Consider the following 24,435-nt stretch of genomic DNA (forward strand, 5'->3'; position numbering starts at 1 on the left):
CTTAGACTAGACCAAACATGTGAGCCAGATGGTACCTAAAAAGAGGAATTGAAAAACAAGGCCTTCTATGTATAACAGGTGTCACACTTCTTAGAAGAGGCTGTGGAAGTCACCTAGGACTGATCTCTATCCCCCAAATGGCACTGGAGGACCAAAGTCTAAGTCATACAGCACTGGATGACCAAAGTCTAAGTCATATGGCACTGGAGGACCAAAGTCAAGTCATACGGCACTGGAGGACCAAAGTCTGTCATATGGCACTGGAGGACCAAAGTCTAAGTCATGTATGACTTATGTATGACCTGAAGAGATTTATTTTTAAAAAGGAAAAAAAAAAAAACCCATTTCACTGGCAGAGCATTAAATTAATAAGGCAGCTTAGTCTTTCCAAAATGTTTGAAAAGAAATATAAAAAAAATGTGCACACGTCAAACAGGAATACAGAAACAAAAATGTTCTCGTTATAAAAAGACTTTATAAAAATTAGAAACTTAAAAAAAAACAATGTAAATACGATAAAGTAGAAATGCATTACAGAAAAAGGTTTTCACATCAAATTTAACAGTACATTAATGTAATAATGAAATTCTCAAATATCTTGTTGAAAAGGAGGGTGCATCCAATATATTTACAGTAACAGCTCATCAATACCAGACAATCAACTTTTTCTGTTTATTTCTATTTCATTTTCTTTTAAATCCCCAAGTCATCTTGTTTGGATTAAATAAAAAAATCTTGTCTAGATATAATATTTTTTTATTGCTTACAACTGGTTGAAACTTTTGTACCACATATAATGAAAATCCTAGAATGTAACAAGATGCTTCTGTTTTATGTGACTTCTGAATTGAGTGTATACACAGATACAAGTCTTGGTAGAACTATTCTATTCTTAGAAGCAGTTTAAGAAACTACAAGTCATTACACAAGACCACAAAGAAAATATAATTATAAATCCCTTGACAAAATATCTTTATATCCTTTGACAAAATATCATTATATCCATTGACATCATTATATACCTATATATTTTAACATTTATAACTAATTGATATTTAAGTACCAGTTAGGGTAATTATGTCTCCTAAAGAAACGCCCCAGTTATGTTATGCACATTTAATTGTGCTATGCATATTCAACGTCACAAAAAAAAAATAAAAAATTTCTGGTTTCATTTAAAATAATTTTTTTCATTGTAGATTTATGCAGCCGAGTTTTATGTATCATGATATATTTATTAAACGGGGAAGTAAATTTGTAGCATTTCACAACTTTAAAAAATGTTTGCAATCAACACTACAAAGTACTGTCTCCTACATCAGCTGACATTGTTCAAATCTAAACATTTCATACTAAATAACACTGTACAGAAAACTTGAAATACAAAATCAAAACCCAACATCATTAAAGTTTAATCCCAAGCATTTAGCAACCCACAAATATATGGACTAAGACAATCATAGACTATGAAAACAAAGCTCTACTGCTACGACAGTCCCAATCAGCATTTTCTGGTTATATAAATTACTAGACTCCCAGTCAGCATTTTCTGGTTATATAAATAACTATGTTTCACATGAGTAAAACCATGTCATAATGAAGTAACATGTACACACCAATCATAGAAATGTATCAAGTTAAAGAAATATGATGTGAATGTAAAACCTACAAACAAACGCACACAAAATAAAAAAAGACAGAAAAAGCCTAAATTTAACTTTAGTTTTTTTTTTCTATCAATCCACTAGATATGGTACTAAAAACATCTGTATCTCTTTTTCTAATAGCAAAGCAATGTATAAGGAAGAAAAATGTCTCCAATGTTGGTAATAACAGAATATGAAATGGAACTAGTCAATATTTTAATGTGACCCAACTTATTGCTCTTGTGTGGGATTTTCCACTACATTTCAATAAGTACCAAGTTCCTAAATGTGTTGGTTTTTTTTTCTGCAGCTTTTCTTTTTCATATACCATGATAAATTAATAAACAAGACCAAGAGATTCATGTGATAGGTGATGAAATAGTTACCCAGCATGGCCCATTTCGACAATAAAAATTTCTGTTGTGATGGGTGTACTCAAGGTTACCCGATATAAGTATAAAATAAAAATTCAAGGCTCAGCGTGTATCATGAACTAATAACCTATGAACTCATGACCCTTGTTGTAGCACTTTACTCATCGGCCGATTTTTTCTTTTCATTTTTTTTTAATGGATGACATTTTATAAAAACAATTAAACTTAATGACTGATTGTTGTAAGTGATTAATGTCCTATAATCAATCAGTTCAAGTCCTATAATAGTTCAGTTTATGTCCTCTGCTAGTTCCAGCAACTTCATGTTTCCATTTTATTTGTATGTCACAAAATGTTAATTAAAAATGTTAACACTGTATGTAAATACTTGTCAATAATTATTCAAATGCTGAAGCATGTTAGTAAACTGTATATAATATCTACACCAGAGATTTCAACTAAAAATATCTTTGAAGTTCAGAATGTATAAAACAAAAGGATCACACACCAAAACAGTTTGAATAAAAATGTACGGCTAGATCAGTAAAGGCATTTTATACAATTGAAATGTAAATAACAATTACTTCATTTGTTTTTTTTTTTAAAAAGAAAACTGTTGAGAGAGAAAAAAAAATCTGGACATTGAACTATTAAAGTTAAGTGACAATTTTTTTTTTACATATGTACAGGTTTAGCAGCATTATGTAAACATCCCTCATATACAAATTGTGTACACCACCATTAGTATTATGGAATGAAGATTAGGCTTGGAAGAAAACAGAATGCATCTCATCCTTTGAATTCAGAATGAAATAAACTGCACCATTCTTTGAGTTGAAAACTAGTAACTAGCGATACAATAAAAAGGAAAGGTAATTAGGTTTCAATTCATTTCTAACCCAAAACCTCTTCCTTTTCTCCCTTCAAAACTTGATCAAATAAGGTTAAAATGTTAACACCACATACTACTATTAAATTCAAGAACATGTTATTATAGCTTTCTCAGCAGTGCCACCTACACCAACAACAGGAGGGGGTAAGTAAAAATATATATATCTATATATTAGCTGATCAGATCTCGAGGAAAAGGATGAACAGAATAGAGAATATCACAAATCAATGGCTGACAACTTTGGAACATTTGTTCAAGAACAAAAAAAAAAAAAATTACAAGTATAACACACTAATGTCAAATAATGGTTTGTTTCAGGGCCACATTTTCAAATAATAAAATGAACAATTTAAATGAACAGTGACACTTGAACAATCTTATAAAAAATAGAATTCACTAATTTTAAATAACTGTTAAAATAAAAAACTATACAGAATTATTCAACAGACAACATGAGACACTTGCATTTGTCTCAGTGAGAATTATAAATAAATTTAAGTATATTGAAATTGAGTTTGTATATGGAAACATGAAAATGTGTCAATCTTTAAGTATAATAATAATAAGTTGTTATGGTCCAAAACTTTGTGTATAACTAGTCTACTTATATATTATTAGGTAAATCTGTCTTGGCCAATACATTGTCATAATAGTCATAGGCGTCATTTTGATAGTTTGAAATGGCTTGGTCAATGTTTTGTCGTAAATTGGCAGAGTGCTTACTTTCTTTTGCAGCATTGACTTGGTTATTGAAGCCTACGTTTTTTGCCTTGTCACCTTGATACTCCAGTGCGCCGGGCTGGTCATCTTGATGTTGGAGTGGGTTGGACTGGTCATCTTGATGTTGGAGTGGGTTGGACTGGTCATCTTGATGTTGGAGTGGGTTGGACTGGTCATCTTGATGTTTAAGGGGGTTGGGCAGGTCATCTTGATGTTCTTGTGGTCTGGGCTGGCCATCTTGATGTTCTTGTTGTCTGGGCTGGTCATCTTGATGTTCTTGTGGTACGGGCTGATCAACTTGATGTTCTAGTGGCCTAGGCTGATTATGTTCTAGTGGGCTGGGTTGGTCATTGTTGTCTTCTCTGGAGTTCTTCTGATCGTCTATCATATCAGCTTTAATCTCTTTAACCAAGTGTTCATTGTCTACCTCATCTGCCAACTGGAAATGAAATCTTATTTCAGATAATGGTTTCAAACATTTAGAGGTGCAAAAAAACATTGGCAAAAAGTCTCAACAGTTTCCATCAAACGCAAGATTATATTTAATGAATAACTTAAAGCGGTTGTATACAACAATTATTCAATATTCTCCATTTTTATTTCAGACATTAAATGATTAATTTTTTTTTTATGTATTAAATTTGTTACTTAACACACAAATTCTTGAACTTAATTTGGTTAGTTCTTGAATAGACTCAATTTCCAATGTCAATGCATCGAGAACTTGTTAGTTGATGAGTTTAAAACACCAAACCATTTTTTTTGTAGTTAAGTTGTAAGACTCCAAATAATTATTTAATAATTTCAGCAATCACGTTTCTCTTGTAAATGTCAGGATATAAAATCCTGAGGTGATCATACTTTTAATTACAGAAATATTCAGAGTAATTCTTTTTGGACAATCAATCTAGTTTCAGACATAATAGGTCCAGGGCCAGTCTTAGGCATAGGCAAAGTAGGCAGCCGCCTAGGGGCTCTGATTGGTGAGGGTGTCACAAAAGACTCTATAAAACTTTTTAAAGAGAAGAAATAGCAGACGTCTGCCCAATGTTATTGTTGGAGTACACTAGGTTTTAAATCATTTGCATACTTTTATTCTTTCACTGCTTATTTATTTATTTTTTTTCTATTTCATTTCAGGCCACCAAATTGACTTCACCTAGGGCCTCCAATTATCTAAGGTTGGCCCTGATAGGTGCACCATGAATCACATTTGGATCGTACTAGAAAGATGTCATGAAAAATGTCTCAGGCCACCAACTCTATGTTGACTATAAGAGGACTTATGAAAGCATCAGCAGGAAAAAATCTGAAACAAAGGAAACACTAAAGGACTATGCATACCCAACTAACTTACAAGACTAATAAATATAACCCTAACTCAGAATGTTAAATCATAGTCCTTGGAGAGTATTCACAGAAATCTTGGATTAAATGAGGGCTTTTCAAATAGACACCAGATAGAATGATAACAAATTCAACACCAAAGGAACAATTACAAACTCCTTAAGGAGAGAAAACATGAGCTAGCCAGGAAAACCAGTGACTTGGCAGAATTTAGATCACTGGATACGCGTAGGACATAATCATCTTTTTTTGAAGTAACGTCTGTATTATATAAGATAAGATAAGTAGGACTATAGACAGCCAACCTCTTATGCTGATGACAAAGTGCTCTGTATGGAAAAAGATATCACTCCCAAACTAGAAGATGCATCCAAATCAGCAGCATGACACTAAAACTACATATGTTATATAGACAAGAAAAAGAAGAAAAAAATATTAACAATACTGACCACAAGCTCAAAAAAAGGTAGAAACCAAATTCAAGTATCTAGGCAGAAAATGACTTAATGACAAAAGTAAAGGAAATAATAGATGCAGGTATCATAGCATCCATAGCACCTAAAAGCAAAGAAAACGTATCTAGAAAACTATCACCGACCAGTAGTCATACGTGTGAGACTAGAAACTGACAAACCAAAAGAGAATCTGTTTAACACTTAGGAAAGGAAAATATATGGAACTAGACAAGATGAGACTGGATAGAGGACATACACTTATCAGGAGATATACCGGTACCAATCATATGAAGATTCATTTATAGTGACAGAAATAAAATACAGATTACAGTGGTCAGGTGTCTGAAAGAATGTCAGATAATAAATAATCTGGTAAAAAAAAAGTGGGTGAACCAAAAGGAAGACCATAAATAAGATGACTTGATTAACCCAAAGGTAAATCAAGAATAAGATGACTTGATTAACCCAAAGGTAAATCAAGAATAAGATGACTTGATTAACCCAAAGGTAAATCAAGAATAAGATGACTTGATTAACCCAAAGGTAAATCAAGAATAAGATGGCTTGATTAACAGATTAACCCAAAGGTAAATCAAGAATAAGATGACTTGATTAACCCAAAGGTAAATCAAGAATAAAATGGCTTGATTAACAGATTAACCCAAAGGTAAATCAAGAATAAGATGGCTTGATTAACCCAAAGGTAAATCAAGAATAAGATGACTTGATTAACCCAAAGGCAAATCAAGAATAAGATGGCTTGATTAACAGATTTATCCAAAGGTAAATCAAGAATAAGATGACTTGATTAACCCAAAGGTAAATCAAAAATAAAATGGCTTGATTAACAGATTAACCCAAAGGTAAATCAAGAATAAGATGGCTTGATTAACAGATTAAGCCAAAAGTAAATCAAGAATAAGATGACTTGATTAACACAAAGGTAAATCAAGAATAAGATGACTTGATTAACCCAAAGGTAAATCAAGAATAAGATAACTTGATTAACACAAAGGTAAATCAAGAATAAGATGACTTGATGAATTAGAAGCAGATCAACAAAACTTTGGGCCAAGAAAGGAAAATGGAAAGATGTTTAGAAACATGCCAGGCCATCACTGGGCTGTAGAGTCACTGCCACGGATAATATTCATGTTTTGTAAAAATATATGACAGTAAAAGTTCATTCTAATGATCAATCAGTAAAACCGTGAAAATAAACAATGTGTGGTAACAAAATAATCCTGATTATTTTCATGATTACAGTGTGACCTTTACTTTTCAAACAAATTGTTAGGTACTCCATAGAGCTTGTAAGCTTCAAGTATATCTTTAAAATCACAAAATCCAAAGAAATATTAACTGGGTTACAAACTCAAGATCCTATGGTTGGTGTCATGTGACCAGCACAATGACCAACCGCCTTTACTTTTCCCCAACTAATATCAGGTATCCATTAGAGCTAGGTGGACTCAGAGGCACCCGAAGATCACAAAATTAAAAATCCGATTCTTCACCAGGATTCGAACCCGGATCGAAAGTCAAGCGTTTTACCGCTAAGCCAACGCGCCTCTAATAAAGTTGTACTCGAAAGATAAAGCTCATAACTGAAATTTATTGAAAAATACCTATTAACTTTCTAGATTGAAGTGCTAAAATTTATTTAAAATCTGTACCGGTTCTTATAATAAATTTTAGTTATCAACCTTCAAAAAATACTTTGCATAATTTTGAGCTAATCATGCAACTTTAAGATTTGTTTTCACCCATTTATAAGTCATTTAAGTTGCTTCAAGAAAACATTCAATACAACTGAATAACTATGTGAAGACATTATCACTTCAAGAAAACATTCAATACAACTGAATAACTATGTGAAGACTTCAAGAGCACTTGTCACACATATGAAACTGTTTCTAATAATAGAAATCTTTTACATTGTTCAAAGTTAATTATAACTGCTAAATCTACATTATAATTCAGCAATAATCTGTGTATATAATTTCAGTACAACACCCAACCATGCGAGACACCATGCACGCACGCCAACTTTCTAACCCTGGATGAAAATGTCATGGAAAGATAACTCTTTTATTTCTGCAAGTCGGACTAGAATCACACCATGTAACTTTTACAGCGACAGATAGCGTGGCTCAGAAAAAAAAAAGGGGGGGGGGGAAGAACAATTAGTCTTCTCTGTATATATATCTCTATACGAAGTGTTCATCCGTCACTACATACGCTACGCCGTGGGTCGGCTATAATAATTAAACAATTAAGCTTTTATCTTTAACACCAATGAGTTCTACTGTTGAGAAAGAATGGTTTCACTGCAAAATTATTGAAACTGCCCAGAACAGTGAATGCTTACAGAACCTTTAAAATAAAACGTTACCTCCTTAAAATCATATCACATAATTAGGTTAAGTCTTAACATCTTACATTAGGAAGATCCTCAGACTTGTGCAACATTTTTTTCAGCTGTGTTAAGAAAATGTATGAAACTTTCCCACAGTTCGAAGGTTTGGCCTCTGACAACTTTCTCTCCAGCTTTGTGACCAACTCTCTGTCTACAGTATTACCAAGTTCATTCTAAATATAAACACACACAAACATAAAATTACAGAAAATAAACACAGAAACAGATAAAACTTAAAGAACTCAACAGTCACTAAAAAAATATGTTGTCTAAGATTACTTCTTCCATTTCATTGAACCACTTGATTTTTAAAAAAAAACAACGTTCATACTGATTTAAAAAAAAACAACAACAATAGAAAACTTTTTAAAGATACAAACGCAAGTGATCCAAATATAATATTACATAAAAAAAAAAGTATTTTGTATATTTTACTATTATATCTATATATATATTAGGGGTGCACCGGATAGTATTTTTTGATATCCGACCGGGGCCGGATATGACCGGATAGTAAAATTTGATATTCGGCCGGGGCCGGAGCCGGATACCTAAGTGTCTTGTAAATATCTTGTATTGCTGAACATTTTACGAAACTGTTAAATAACATACCTATATTGGTTGTTGTTTTTTTTTCCTTTTATATACCTTATTGTTTTAAACTCTGTTACTGATTGATTTATTCAAACTTAACAGTATTTCTAAAAATCTGTATAGCATGAGTGTGTCTGTGTGTATGTACGATGCCACCAACTGTAAAGGATGTGTGTAGGAAGGTCAATGTAAATAATGTTAGTATATATTTAACTAGTTACTAATGTAAATCTCATAAGTACAATCTGCCTTGTATAGTGGTCGGTTGTGTGTGTTCATGAATTTCAGACCATCAACTTGGTCAGATATACCTAGTGAGCCTACACATGTAGCCCTAGTGTAATGTGTATAGTTGTTTGTGTTAACCATCAAGCATTGTTTTTTCCTTGAGCATACGCACGCAATAGAGTTGGGTGTCAGTCAAAAAAGATAACACATTGGCATGGTCAGTCAAGCATATAGATAAATTATACCCGTCCACTAGTTAGAGGTCAAAAGTTGTTGTTGGTTTTTTTTTATGCTCCAGCATATTGTTTCTTTGTTTGCTAGATCTAACTGCGGTATTATTATTCAATTTATTTTATGCGATTTTAAAATGTACTGTAAGGTTTTCCATTATTTATTAAGTCAAAAGAATTCAACAATGAAATTAGCTTTCTTTCTAAAGATTTTAATACAAGGCAAAAAAATACACACACGCAAACATGCACATCTTTGTTTTATTTTACTGTGCAAAGAACGTACGTAAGAAATATTAAATGCAAAGAACGTAAGTTAGAAACATCTTTCTTAATTAATACTTATTAATTATTTTATTCGTGGTATCAGTAACTGTTACAAAAGGGAAGGATAGTGAGCCTATGGATGTCAGGTGTGTAAAAGTCGTCCTGGCCTGATACACACTGGCTAAGTACGCGTCTTAAGTAAAAAAAAAATTTAGTAATAACAAGGAGTTAATTGACTGTCACAAATTATTAAGAATATTGTTATCAAATCAAGACACTTAACTGCAGGAGTAATATTCAAGTTAACACGTTAGAAAAACTATTTAACCGTAATATTTATTGACAGTGTAATATCCTTTGTTAGCACGTTGTGTTTTTTTCATTCTGGCTTAAAAATGGCCAATGTCTATCAATAAATTGGGTGTCAAGGACCAAAGAAATAAAATAAAGAGTAGGGGGTGTTTAGCTCTCCATTTAAAGATAGCCCTGGTCGTGTCTTCTACAAAATAATTAGTTACTGGCTTACTGGGCTATATAATCTCGCGGTTTGTGTTCTGTGTAGCTAAAGGTCACTTGTTTAGATGCGTTTGATCTTTAGTCCAGCTTACTAATTGAGATTTATGTTCAAGTAACTTAGCACACTTGAAAAGGTGTGGCCTCTAGCCCAACCACGTGATTAAGATTTTTCTCCAAATAAGCAAACTCTTTGTCCGGATACCCGTGTAGATGTTTGGCTTGAAGTCCAGTCAACCCCCCCCCCCCCCAATTAGGATTAACTACTAAGTAAACAAACATAGTTCCCTCGTGTGACCTCTAGAGAGTGGTTACGTCCATCGTATCTGACTTGGGGTCACCTGTCAATCAATGAACTCATTGTGATGAACGAAACAAATAAAAGGGGGAGGGAGTTGTTCATCTGGAAATATACCTAGTTACCTTAGAGGTGTGGCTCTTGTAGTCCAGCCCCCCTAATAAAGATTAACTACTAAGTAAACAAACTCAGTTCCCTCGAAAGGTGTGACCTCTAGAGAGTGTCAATACGCTGACATTAAACCTACATGCATCGTATTTAACTTGTGGTCGCCTACCTATAAAAAAAAACTCAATGTCTTGAATGTGATGGACTAAACAAATAAAAGGGGTGGGAGTTGTTCATCTCTACCTCTGGAGATATACCCGCACAGCTAGACAGACGTCTGGTCAGCATGACGTAGTCAAGGAATGTAGCATTTTAACATGTTAACTAACTTACTCAAAGGTCAAGACAAATTGAAAAAAAAAGTGCCAGCCATTGCTGCTCTGTATGTAAAGCGCATTTATGATGTAAAGTTTCATTTCTATTTATATTAAGTTATTAACACGCCTTGTCTTTATAATAAACGATGTTTGGTGCATATTCATAATGGCTCTATTTTTAAGCACATTATTTTGTTTTAATATAAAAATTAATACATTCTACAACAGACATTAATGGAATGAGGTCCACTTTATGCATATTAAATAGGTGTATTTTTTACTATCCGGTAGTGATATCCGACCGGAGCCGAATAGCACCGGATAGTAAAAAACGCCGGATATTCGGCAGAAGCCGGAGCGACTATCCGGTGCACCCCTAATATATATATATATATATATATATATATATATACACATATATATACACATGTATTTGTCATTTTGTTCACCTTAGTAAATTAGGAAGCCCTGAGATATGAAATTTAGATGGGTGGACTATTATCTTTATTTTATTGTAAATTTTTATTTAATCTAAAAGCCAATTTAAAATTTCAATTAAAATACCAGAACTGTTGACTAAATCGGTTTCTTATTGTATTGCTAGGCTAGTGATGTGATGAAAAGTGTTGAATCAATGAGTGAGACAGCTTTGACACTGACAGATTTATTCTTTTATAGAGCTTATCAATAAATAAGAAATGACATTATTGTTTAAGTTTCTTCCTTTCTTTACGTTTCCATGATGTCAATGTCTTCTTTATTCCTGGGAAGCTATCTACTTGGCTACCATTATATATTGTCAGACATAATATTTAAGTACTTTCCACCAGTGGACCAGTATGCCTTGAAAGTGTATGCCATTGATTTTGACATAAAAATTTAACAAGAGAACTATACCCTAAGAGATATTCATTCATCTTAATCAGATATCATGAGAAAAGAATAGCAATTTTGTAAGCATTTGCCAAGATATCCATCGATTTTTTAGCCAAAAATAAGGATTTAACAGGTATTTACAGGTAACAGGTATTTACAATCTAAACAAATTTTGAAAAGAACTTGAACTAGGCCTACAAAGGCATTGATTTCTTTTGGAAGGCACTATTATAAGTTAGTTTATAACTACACTTGTTATTAAACTATGAGGAATAGTCTAATAAATCTGTACTAATTAGAAAATACATCTTCAAACAGAAGATAACAGATATTTGACATAATAAACAGAGTCTAATCGTTCAGCATTGAAAGTTCCAATTTAAAACCAATGTTATGCATTGCATAAAGAAAATCATGGTCTGGGACAGATTTACAATGAAAAATCATGGTTTGCATGATGTATGAGACAAGATGATGTTGAGGTCATCTGTTTCTATGGCCAATGGTTAACGAGCAGGGTGTCATGGGGCTAGCACATGGACCAACCGCCTTTACTTTTCCCAACTTAAGTCAGGTACCCATTATAGTTGGTGCTCAAGCCATCGAATTGGACTACTATCAGGCGTCGCATAGCAAATACCGTGGAACATATGGAACACTGCGGGACATGTAGATCTCTCTCACTTTAAGAAAATTTCATCACACAAGACACACAGACTTTAATAATTATGTTCAAAAATTAATCAAACTTGAGTAAACTGAACTACATCTAGAAAAAAAATTATTGAATTTTACATCAACACCCAGAAGTACTTTTTTTTTATAATAAAGAAGGCAAATCCAAAATAAAAAATAGTTTTCAAAAACATTCAAGAAAAGTGGCACCTCTGTTTTACAGTTTGATGGATTATTTTTAGTTCACTTACATTTTTTAAAGTTTCAAAAACAGCAGCAAACACTGGCTCTTTGTTTTGGTAGAACATTCGACGTGAACCATGGAGAACAAACACACCTTCCTGTTCCGCAGCCTTGCAGTTGCTCATGTACTTGCAGTGATCATTTCTGTAGTTCCATGGACAGGAGAGCAGGTAAACTTCATCTGGTGAAAAACAATGTGGTGAAAATGCTGTGCTTTAGTTTAAAAAAAAAACAAACTCAAAAAGACCTCTAGCTACTTCAACAATTAAACTGAGTTTATCTTTTGACCAAAGCCTTTTGCTATGACTAGTATTTTAGCCCAAATTTGGACTAAAAGTTTGTTAACAGTTGCTGTTTTACAGATGCTTAAAATTATGTATTAATTACCTAAATAACATCCCCCACCCCCCCCCCCACCCCCCCAAAAAAAATATTTCAACCACAAAAAAAAACATGAAAGTGATCCAGTTATTTTTAAAATAGATAACTCTCATCTGATTGGTGTTTACTTTGTACAAGTATATAGCCGAAGTATTGGGAAAATATATAATTAATTTTTACATTCTTTAAAACAATTTCTCTTATGCGAACTCCAAGCCAAATTTTTGAAGTGCAATCAAGTTTGCAGAAAAGCTATTCACTTTATGTAAATGGCACACAATTTTTATTAAACCAAACCATTTTGACATATTTATAAAATATAATGTTTGTACCAATTACCAGTATATAATATCTTTTCATGGATGTAATAATAATTAATAAAATAAATGAGAAATGGACAAGCTCTCATCCAAATCAAAAGAAAGATGATGCTTATTATAAGCTATCCCAACAAGATCAATGTCTAATCTTTCGACTCAGGACCAGACACAACAGAATGCGACAACATATGTACCGGAAGCTCAAAATTGGAACCAGTGAAATCTGCCCATGTGGATTGTCACCAGAGAATGCCGACCATGTCCTCCAAAACTGTTCTCTTTACCATGAGGCCCATACAAGATACTAGCCCCAAAACACCCCAATAGAAAGAAAACTATATGGAGAGCTCTATGATCTGGAAACCACTGCGTAGTTCATCTCATGTATCGGTCTAGTCATCTGAACGCTCCAACATAAAAATGAGAACGAAGAAGAAGAAGAATGGATGTAATAAAACAGGACCTCAAATCAGTGAACATTGATACTGTTCACTGGGAAGACATAGGAAGAAACCGCACTTGATCGAGAGGGACAGTGACCAAGAAAGCTATGGACAGCGAAAAAACATGGGCCTCAGCTCTGGAAGAAAAGCGTGCCATGCGAAAAATGGCCAGCTCCTCTACCACCAAAGCAAAAGCCACCTTAACCTGCGATATTTGTGGGCGGGAGTGTCTCACCAAAATAGGGCTCCACAGCCACATGAAGTTATAAATGAATTACACAGTAATTTTCTATATGTTTATAACCATTTTAAACAAAGAAATTTATGTATTCAATTATTACAAAGTTTATCAGAAAACCTACATTATGTAGAGATTATTGTTATCATTCTATTCATATCTCTCATTACCACTGACCTGGATGTGCAGCAAAGTAAATGTTAATGAGGTCCTGGTCACCCCATGGGATCATCATTTTATATTTGTTGTAAAATGTTTGCATGTCTGACAGCCAAGATGTCTTCCTCATTCTCGTCAGATTCATTAACATAACTCCAGAGTTGACACCTGAAAAGAGAACATCATCAACATAACTTTGGAAAAAAAAAGTTGTATCATCAATTTCTAATTATTAGAAAATTAGATTATCCAAAGTCGATGGCTGTCTGGTCATGGGTATGTGCTCTGGATGATCCCAGTTTGAACCCTGCCCCTGCCATCTTAAGTGCAACATAAACTGTACAAATAATTAAGTAAAAGTGAAGTTCCCCTTTCAGAGCTTGTGATCTATACGGCAGTTGATGTTAAGTTTATCTGTTTCTTTGGCCAACAGTTAACAAGGGTGTCACAATGATTTACTTTCCCCAACTTAAGTCAGGCACCCATTAGAGTTGGGTGGACTCAGACGCGTCCTTAAAATCCAGAAATTCAAAAACCAAGAATCGAACCCTGGACCCTAGGTTCGGAAGCCAAGCGCTTAACCACTCAGCCACCGCACCCCCAAGAAACTGAATTAAGCAAGACGATTGTTATTAGAATACTTAAAAGAAAAAAAAACATACAAAATAAAACAATGACAATGTTCTCCTACCATACTGTCCATAGAATGGGTGGTTGGCGAATCTATTGTACCATCCAGCTGTTCCATCCTCCGCTTCTGACACCACACCTGCCAACTGACTTTCATTCATTTGATAGAAGTGAGACCAGAGATCAGCCAGGGATCTCAAAAACAAAGTGTCTGTGTCTACATAGATCAGACTGTCCACAGACGGCAGTATCTCCTGGAAATTAACATTATGAATTTAAATCCACCAATACTATTAACTTTATATTAATAGGATCAATAAACATGTTGCGAGCTTGTCTGACCTAGCCAGTACAAAGTAGCCTACATAAATAAAAAAAAATGTACAGTGTACAGCCAAAATTTTATAGTTTTAAACCGATAAAGGAAATTCTCAATACAATATGTTGTTTTCAACTACTTCCACATAATATGAAAATGTAGGCTGAAAATGAAAAGTGTATTGCTAACCGGTAAGAAAAGCCGCTGGGATGCACAAGGTTTAAACAGCTTTTTCCATGAATCTGAAGTGTCGTCATCAGGAAAAGATATGTTATAAATAAAGTAGGACAACCTCTGCCTGTGCCTCCGAGGCCACAATTCTAGCTGTAGAATAAAATATTGAAATAAAAGTTTATTCTTTTTTTTCTACAAAAGATAAAGCATAGGCCTAATTCTGTATGTCAGTAAAAAAGTTTAGAGAAATGTAATCCCAAGATATCAAAATGTATGACTAACAAATCTCACATGCAACTAACCTATCGAACCATCTTTGTTTTTAATTACTTCACACAATTCAACAAAAAGCTACTCTACATCCTATTTCATATTGCAAGTCACGTAGAATCTGACATCAAAGACGAAAGTATTAGCGTTGCAGTGAATCACTTGAAAGGATCTAGTAATTGTTCATTTGTGTTTGCAAAGATATTGATGGCGAAGTATTTTTTTTTTTTTAAGTTTTATAATTCTAGATTAATATAAAGACTTTATTTTTTTTATTAATAAAGAGCAAGATGTCTTTAAACATTAAGATTGTCTCTTGCCTGGAAGAGTTACCTCACCTGATCTTGAAAAAAATTCTGAGCACTTTTTTCTGCTACAATGTGGAAGGCTAGAGACACGGTGGATGGTGTTACAAACGCCGCAGACTTCAGCATTGCCATGGTTTCTTCCTCTCTCTCCCCACACACTACAACACATAAGTGAACCAAAGCTCCGTTGGTCTCTCCATGGCTGCTTGAAAGGAAACAAGAATAGTTTGAAATTGTAGTAGTGACAAGTAGTGACTCACATCTTAACTCTTTCTCTCCGTAATTAGTTTCCTTGTTTCTATAGTATTATTCATTTTGCTCCTTTGTATTTCACTATCCTGTTAGGGTTAAACTTCGTTAACATTTTTGTTTGTTATCAGAAAATGTTTTTATTTGGTATCGACTTATAGGAGAATGTATATTCTATTTACACAGCACAAATCAAAGTTTTTAAATCCAAAATCAATTTAGTTTAATTGTTGGCATCGTCGATTAGGAGAGAAATAGTTAAACTTTGCAGATGTAAACATACAGAAAAATAGAGCACATACAGAAGGAGCTAAATTATTTAGGTGCTAATTTTGGCCACCCAATGGAATCAATCAAGAAGTGCTAACCAGAAGTTTTCAAATAACTGTATAACTTTTTATTATCTTCTCATCTCATAGATTACAGACGTTACTTCAAAAGAGACATTTAATGTGTCAATCTAGTGATGCATGTTAATCAGTGACTTAAACTCTGCTAAGTCGATGGTTTTCTTGGCGGAATCAGGCAACCCATTCCATTATCTAACGGCACTAGGAGCACTTGTACGAATTTGCCCTAGCCTATGGAATAAAAAATGTGCCTGTATCTTTATGTCTTTCTGAGTATTTTATTAGGTTTTGTTTTTCTATTTGTAAATTATGGTTCAGTGTTTTATGTATTATTGCTACTTTACTTTTTATTCTTCTGTCCTGAAGTGCCTCTAATTTAGTGATTTCACTAAAGGTAAATTTCTTCCAACATATGTCAAACTAATTCAGTCAGTAAACAGACCAGTTGTAAGTGAAGTTTGGGCAATTTTTATTGCATCTTTCCAAAGATGTTTTTAGTCCTTGGAAATGTCTGTAAGCTCTTCATAACATTTTATTGAACAGAATTCTAGGAGCGATATATAGATATATAAATGCATAACGCTTAGATGTGACATGACAAATATCAAATATAAATCATCCTACAGTGACAGGCGGAAGATAGCAAGATGAGAATGGAGAACCATCTGTCACATTTCTTATCCTTCCATTTATATAGACAAATGTATAAGCCTTTTAAACAACAATACAGCTGGTACTTCATCTGTGTTCTTTACAATTTTAAAGTGACAGCAATGGTGACAAGTAGTTTATGAATCAATCATGTAATTCTCAAGCAGTTCAGATATACCTAAGATGATTATGATAAAAACTATATATATATTTAATAAAAACTTTAAAACAATGCTAACCTTTGACCTTGAAGCACTGGCTGTAGATGGTTTTCTTTAAAAACAAATGCATTAGTTTTGGATGTCTTTGTTACTCTAATTTCTTCAAGTTTCAATGATTTATTCTTGAGCTTTACCTCTTCATGACTCTGAGTATTAGGTTTTGATGTTTGGTCCTTTATCATTTCTTTAGGTTTCAGGTCCTCAGATTTAGGACCTGGCTTTATTTTCAGCCTTGATTTTAACTGATCATCAATAACAACTGGCCTTTGAGTCAATTCAATTTGTTTAATTCGTTTGTCGGGATCGGCCACATCCATATTAACTACATGTGCATCGCCACGTCGATGTAAATTCTCAGTTTCATCAAACAAGTCATGTTTCAAAGTCTCTCCCTTTTCAATGTCTTGGACATTGACCAAGTAGAAGAGAATAATTCCAATGCCTAACACCAGGGTGACACCAATCTTAAACAGCATCCTTTTGCGCATTTGCGAAATTTAAAGATTAAAAGCTTTTCAATGGAAAACAGTATTTGAAACTTTTGAATCTCTGTAACGCAGGGGTCCTAAATTCCAGATCTTTGTCAAGTGTACACATAATACATACTAAATCATTTGATGTATTGATGATTGATGATCAGGCCTCCTCAGGAGGCGCAGGTGAGCAGTCTTTGTTATTTTCAATCATCTCTGGTGCCTCAGTCTGTTTCCATGTTGCTCAAGTTTTGCTTCTAATAGAATTGGATGTAAAGCACAACATGAACCAATAAATTTTAAACACATTTACAGAATCTATTTTTTAGAATACTCTAGAGCTAGATACATTAATAGAATTACAATCCCTATTCCACAAGCACATGTAAAAAAAAATTCCCCTTGTGTAAAAGTCATCTGTTTCTATGGCTGATGGTTATCAAGGGTGTCATGTGACCAGCACAATGACTAACAGCCTTTACTTTATGTCAGGTACCCATTAGAGTTGGGTAGACTTAGGGGCATCCTAAGAATCCAGAAGTTCAAACCTGAGATCCTCAGTTTAGAAGCCAAATGCTTTACCACTCAGCCACCCCAAGCACAAGTACTATCAAGTAGTATGAAGTAATGAGTCTAACTATATTACTCTGAATATATCTATAGTAGTACTACCACAGTACTAGAGTATAGTGTACTACTAGACTATATATACTACTAGACATATGTTACCCGCGGGTCTTTATTTGCGCATTACTGGCGATATAGTCACAATTAAACGAAATAATAATGTAATAAGTAAAGTGAATCTGTCAATGTAAAAATAGTGTGAATGAAGCTATCAAATAAAAATAGCTAATAGGCTTAAATCAATTTTTTCAAATTAAAACATTTGCTTGTAGGCCTAAATATATTTGATTAAAATTTGAGATGAATAGACTTAATTTTGTATGTTCATGTGTTAAAGTATAAAGTAGATCTTGAGGTAGACATAGATCTAAATCTACACTAATCTAGAGTTAAAAATTGGCTTTTATAGAGTTCATTCTGTGTTACGCATGCGTGACCTTTTTTCATGAATGAATATAGGCCTACCTCAACACGGCTACGCAACTTTAGCGAACAGCGAACGAATGTATTAAAAATGCTTTAGAAAAACAAATTTGAATGTTAAATTGATTAAAATATCAAATGAATGGACAATAATTAGTATGTTTATGTGTTAAAGCACAAAACTATCTTTGCGAAAAGAAGTTTTATCATCTTAGAGTTCAATAAGAGTTTTAGACCTAGACCTAGGAATAGACTCAGTAGAGAGATGTGTTAATGTGTAACCAATTGGTAATGTCTAATGAAAGAATGTTCGCCAGAAAATCTGTAGTTACAGATATCAGGAACTAATTTATGTAAAAAATGCTTTTGAAACACAAAATTGAAGGTTAATTTTATTATATAATGAAATCAATGGATCTTCTTTTGTATTTTCATGTGTCAAAGTAAAAAACTATGTGCGCAAAGTGTATTTCTTAAAATTAGATCTAGGTCTAAATCCTTTCTATCTTTTCTCATGTCAACATTGTTAAACATAGCCTAGATCCATAAAATACTATAGCTGTAATAGAGTCGGACAACTTTAATTATTTTTTTTTGAGGGACTTAAAATTGTTTTAGGGCTACAATACACACACTATGGTCTAAGTTAGTACCCAAGGAACATCCCTGCCTAGTTTTATCATGAGTGGTCAAGCGGTTTTGATGTCTATAAGTAACATACATACATACACCTCACATTCTACTTTATAATATATATATATAGATTATGGAGGATCTATAGGTCACTAATCTAGATATATGGTATGCAAATAAATGCTGAAAAAAAAACATAACAAATTATGACCAATAGCCAATATGCACATGTCGAGTGTCACCAGAGAATGCTGACCATGTCCTTCAAAACTTATCTTATCTTATCTTATATAATACAGACGTTACTTCAAAAAAGAAGATGATTACGTCCTACGCGTCATGCATTTAGTCATGCATATTAACCAATGACTTAAATTCTGCCAAGTCACTGGTTTTCCTGGCTAGCTCAGGCAACCCATTCCATGCTCTAATAGCACTAGGGAAGGAGTATTTGTACAAATTTGTCCTAGCATATGGGACGAGGAATGTGCCTTTATCTTTGTGTCTTTCAGAGTATTTTATTAAATGTTGTTTTTGTATTTGAAGATTATGGTTCAGTGTTTTATGTATTATTGCTACTTTACTTTTGAGCCTTCTGTCCTGAAGGCTTTCTAAATTTAGTGATTTTACTAAAGGTGTTACTCTAGTCAAATGTGAATATTCGTTTGTTATGAATCTCACTGCTCTATTTTGTGTCTGTCCCAGTTTCTAATGTTTTCTTGAGTTGAGGGGTCCCAAACGGAGGATGCATATTCTATTATTGGCCTAACCAAGGTTAAATAACATTTTAGTTTTATGTTCTTATTTGATTTATAGAAATTTCTTTTAATAAATCCTAATGCTTTGTTTGATTTTTTTGTAGTTTCATCAATATGTGGATTCTATTCTCTTTACCAAGCGGCCCCTACAAGACACTGGCCCCAAAACACTGCAATAGAAAGAAAACTATATGGAGAGCTCCCTGATTTGGAAACCACAACATAGTTCATCTCATTTATTGCAGTGGCGTAGCTAGGGTGGGGGGAGGAGGGGGGGGGAGAATTTGAAGATCCCCACGGGCCCTCAATTTCAGACACAGAGATGGGCCAACCTGAAAGAAGCTGGAGCCTGGAATTTTAAAAAAGAGAGTTAACAATACAAGGTGGTCCGCAAGAGAAGTAGCTACGTCGGCAGTTTCCTTGCATCTTGACACTACTAGTCACTACCAGTAGTAGTCTAAGTAGTACTACAGTAGGTACTTCGATAAACTGACCTAGATCCATTTTTTTTTCTCCCAAAAAATGGCTGAAAAGTGTGTCAGCACATTTTAAACCTTTTTTTAGGGGTGGTCATTTCCATCAAAGTTTTAGCTAATTATGATTACTTTTTGTAAACATAAGATATCAGAGATCATTTTTATTTGCTTTTGAAGCCAATCTGTTAAATTTTTCTTAACAAAAGTTAATGTGAAAGTTGACATTTTTACAACTTTTTTCCTATAAAAGTTACAACAATGCTGTTTGCTACAATAATTTATCATATTATGAAATGTGTATATTTCAAATTTCATTAAATTCTCTTGGCGCACTTTAAAGATATTTGATATTAAAATTAACAAAGACAAAGAAGGGTAAAATTTTCTTTTTTAAATAAAATAAAGGTGTTTATGGTTACAACAATCTCACTAATTCTATTGAATTTAGCATGTTATTAATATATATATGTGTGCTAAGTTTGGACTTTGTAGCTTGGCGCACTCTTTAGATATTAATTTTCAAAGTTGATGGTTAAAATCTATTTTTAGTAACAACCAACACTGTGATTTACTGGAAATGGTCAATTTCTGTCTATCACGAGCTATTTTTAGAAGCACACATATGAATTTTTCATTTAGATTAACTTTTATAGTGTTTGAATGCTAGATTATGGAGAGGGAATGTGTCTTTATTATAATGACTTTGTAATCTGCAAATTTTAAAGTAAAAGTTTAATTACTTTAAAAAATAATATTAAATATTACAATTTTTTTTTCATATTTTTAGCTCAGCGAACTAATAATTATTTTTTTTTTCTGTGTGTTGTTTTTTTCTATTAATATACATGTAAATTAATAGTTAATAAATGAGTACATTATATTTTTAAAATGATGAGCTATTATTGCACAAAAATTCAAGTAAAAAATCTTTTAATAACTTCTAAAAAAATCGCAAGGTTTCTTTTTTATTTTATTGTCCGAAGCAAGAAATTTTTCATTTACAATCTAATTTTTAAAGCATTTTAATTAAGGCATTTTAAAATGATTAATTGCCAGTGCTCTACAAAAAGGTTAAAACTGTTTTTTTATGAAGTTTATGAAACTGTCATTAAATTTTAGGAAATATTTTCTGCGCAGTGCTATTTTCATTTATAATTTATAAGAATAATCTATCTGATCATAATCTGATGCATATAAATAGCTATTTAAATACAGTAGAATTATAATTAAACAAAATAAAACAATACAGATCTCTGATTTGTTTTATTTGTGATTTTTGGGCTCATATGATGACAAAATCACATATATATTTTTATTTTTTGTCGAAGGCTTTTTTTTTATATATTAATTAACTTTTTTTCAAAGATTTTATTGCTTGGTCTTATTTTTTAAATTTATTTTAACAGAATACTGGTTAATGTAAAAGAGTGTGAAGTTTCAACCCCATATCTTTAAGACTTTTTGTAATACAGTTAATATAAGTTCAACTGTCAGTTGTTTCGGTCACAGATTTTTTTTTTATTTACAAAGGCTAAAGAAGGATAATTTTTGGCCACTAAAAATTTGATAACTTCCCTCACAATTAACTCAGCAATATAAAATTGGTATCATTGGAAAGCATTTCTCAAGCTCTATCAAACTATATAGGTTCCATTGCATCGTGATCATTTTGAAATTTTTATCGAAGTACCTAACTACAGACTACAGTTACAGTACTAGATCTAGTAAGTAGTATACTACTAGCTAGTAGTAGTAGTAGACTTAAGTAGACTAGACTGTCTTACTGTCTACTAGACACTAGTCGTGACTAGTACTAGACTAGTACTATATAAATAATAACTCTACTGACTCTAGTACTACTAGACTTAAGACTAGTGACTAGTTACTATTACTAGTAGATCTAGACTCTAGAAGAAACTTATTATGACTTATAACTAGACTGGAGTCTAGAGTCTAGTACTTCTAGATCTATATATCTATATTAACTATATCTTTTATGATTATCTAATTTAGATCCACTCCTTACTCAAGGCAGTCGATACAAACAAAATAAAAGTTCAAAATGCCACAAATACAGATCAATAATACTACTGAACACTGTGCTTAAAAATTCCACATCAACACAGTTAACTTGATTCTATCCAAAGCTAAGCTGGGTTTACTTTGTTGCTTATTTGAATATAAGCATAGTTAGCTGAAGTTTTATGCTTATGTTGCCAATTTAGCTACTCTTTGTTGTTTTTGTTGTTGCCAAGTTTATTTAGATATGAATTAGAATCTAGATCTATTTAGTGTGAAAAAAAATTAAATTAAAAATGATGTTTCACCGAGAAACTATTTTAGATTGATCGGTTGATCTAGACTAAATCTATATTGCAAGTGAAAATGTACTGAAAATAATAAAAACAAATTTTATCAGAATTTTGTTAAAAATGATTTTGTTATCTAGATCTCATTATCTTGCAAGTTGTTGCTTAAATCGCTATCTTATAGAGTCTATACTTCCAACTGTTTCATATGTTTGCAGACTGGCTCTGTCAATTCCCTGGCATCTTGCAATAGATCTATATTATATAGTGTTTCTAACTGGAGTGAGACCCATCCAATTTTTTATTTTATTTTTCCATGTTATTTTTAAGCCTCCCATTCTTCCTTTTTTCTCAGCTCATGTTCCAAGCTTTGTGTAATTTTGTTTTCAATTTAACAGGAGGTCCTTTTTGGGTTAATATAAGTGGATAATCCTCAAGTGAATTTCCTTGCAATATTATTTGTACTTTTAATGTGGCCATCCATCGTTGGTGTTCATCAACTAACTTTTGACCTCAGTAAAAACTTGACACACTCCCAGTTTTTTCTTGCCCTTTAGATTCATCAAGTGGTTACTTCAGGGCCATGTTCTTTTTCTCTGGTTCCAATCTAGTGCCGGTCTATAATAGGGTGTGACCACTCCATCTCCAATATCTATGATATGCACCTATATAGATCTACTTCTCTGTCTGCAAATTTTATGTGATCACACCTGTATTTTCAAGATATTTTTCAAACTTCTGTTGGTGAAAGCCTATACCGGCACTTATAAATCTTTTTTTTGTTTCTGTTGTTCTCCATGTTTCAGACCCATAAACCATAATTATCATATACTATATAGATCTAGTAGATCTAGGACTGATTCTTATTTTAATCCCTACTTCTCAGAAACATTAGATTTGCAGATTGGTTTTAAGTGGGTCAATTTAACGTCTTTATCTTTTCCAATTGGCACATTGACTACACTTAAAAAGGTATATCTATGAGACTATGGTCTGGAAATTCAGTTCTGTCAAATTATTTTTTTTTCTTTTTCTGTGGTTTATTTTGAGGCTTACTTTTCTTTTTTCATGTTTCACTTAAAGCTGTGACATTTTCTTGCATATCTTGTAGTCTATAAGATAACATGTCTATATCCTCAAGCTTTTGTGTAAAAGTCAACTAAATTCATTTCCCCTGAAATAGTGTAAGCTTCTTTTGTGTCCCAAACCAGTACTAGAAGGAACTAGGAATTCCTCTATGAAACTATCAAAAAGGTTTTGTTGACTGCAATTTTTTTTTTTTTGTTTCTCTGTCAATACCTATCAAAGGCCTTTTGAAAACCTACAAATGTTGCATAAAAAGAAGATTGCCATTTGACACATTGTATTTCTATTTGTTATGATTTAGTCAGCACAATATCTTCCTTTTCTGATTCTGGCCAGTTCTACCTTTGGTGTTGGTCACATTTCAACATGATTCTGCTGAAAATCTTTATTGTTACTAAAAAAAAAAAGGTGATTCTCACCATTTCTTACATTGTGACATTTTCTACACTCTTTGATAGTTTTGTCAGTAAGACTTTTTTCCACTCATCAGGTTTTTCTTGTTGAATAGTTTTATTGCTACATGTTTATTATTATTACAAACCAAGAAATTAGAGTTACCAGTACTGTAGCAATTGGACCCCATGATGACTATAGTAAAAAAAAACGCAACCTTAAAATCAATGGACATATTACAAGATTTTCGGGGCTCGCAAAGACCTTCTTCAGGGAACAGTACCAGGAAAAAGAAGAAGAGGCAGACAGAGAAAGTATGAGAGGACAACATAAAAGAATGGA

At 32.9% G+C, this 24,435-nt stretch overlaps 1 protein-coding gene across 2 annotated transcripts; it reads right to left on the reverse strand.

Annotated features, from left to right (window-relative positions):
• Nucleotides 1-731: 731 nt before the first annotated feature.
• LOC106074904 (uncharacterized) lies at nucleotides 732-22,489 on the reverse strand. 2 transcript variants are annotated; one of them, XM_056044292.1, is made up of 9 exons: nucleotides 22,332-22,489; nucleotides 16,934-17,645; nucleotides 15,475-15,646; nucleotides 14,882-15,016; nucleotides 14,435-14,627; nucleotides 13,762-13,911; nucleotides 12,211-12,383; nucleotides 7,877-8,026; nucleotides 732-4,071 (listed from the first exon to the last, which is right to left on the reverse strand). In XM_056044292.1, the coding sequence occupies exons 2-9, from the start codon at nucleotides 17,401-17,403 to the stop codon at nucleotides 3,517-3,519; spliced, it is 1,998 nt and encodes a 665-aa protein (XP_055900267.1). In that variant the 5' UTR covers nucleotides 17,404-17,645; nucleotides 22,332-22,489; the 3' UTR covers nucleotides 732-3,516. The 2 variants fall into 2 exon arrangements, with proteins under 2 accessions (XP_055900267.1, XP_055900266.1); XM_056044291.1 differs by having other exon boundaries at nucleotides 15,475-15,649.
• Nucleotides 22,490-24,435: the final 1,946 nt, after the last annotated feature.

This window comes from Biomphalaria glabrata, chromosome 10, assembly GCF_947242115.1.
Source record: "Biomphalaria glabrata chromosome 10, xgBioGlab47.1, whole genome shotgun sequence".
NCBI classification, from domain to species: Eukaryota; Metazoa; Mollusca; class Gastropoda; family Planorbidae; genus Biomphalaria; species Biomphalaria glabrata.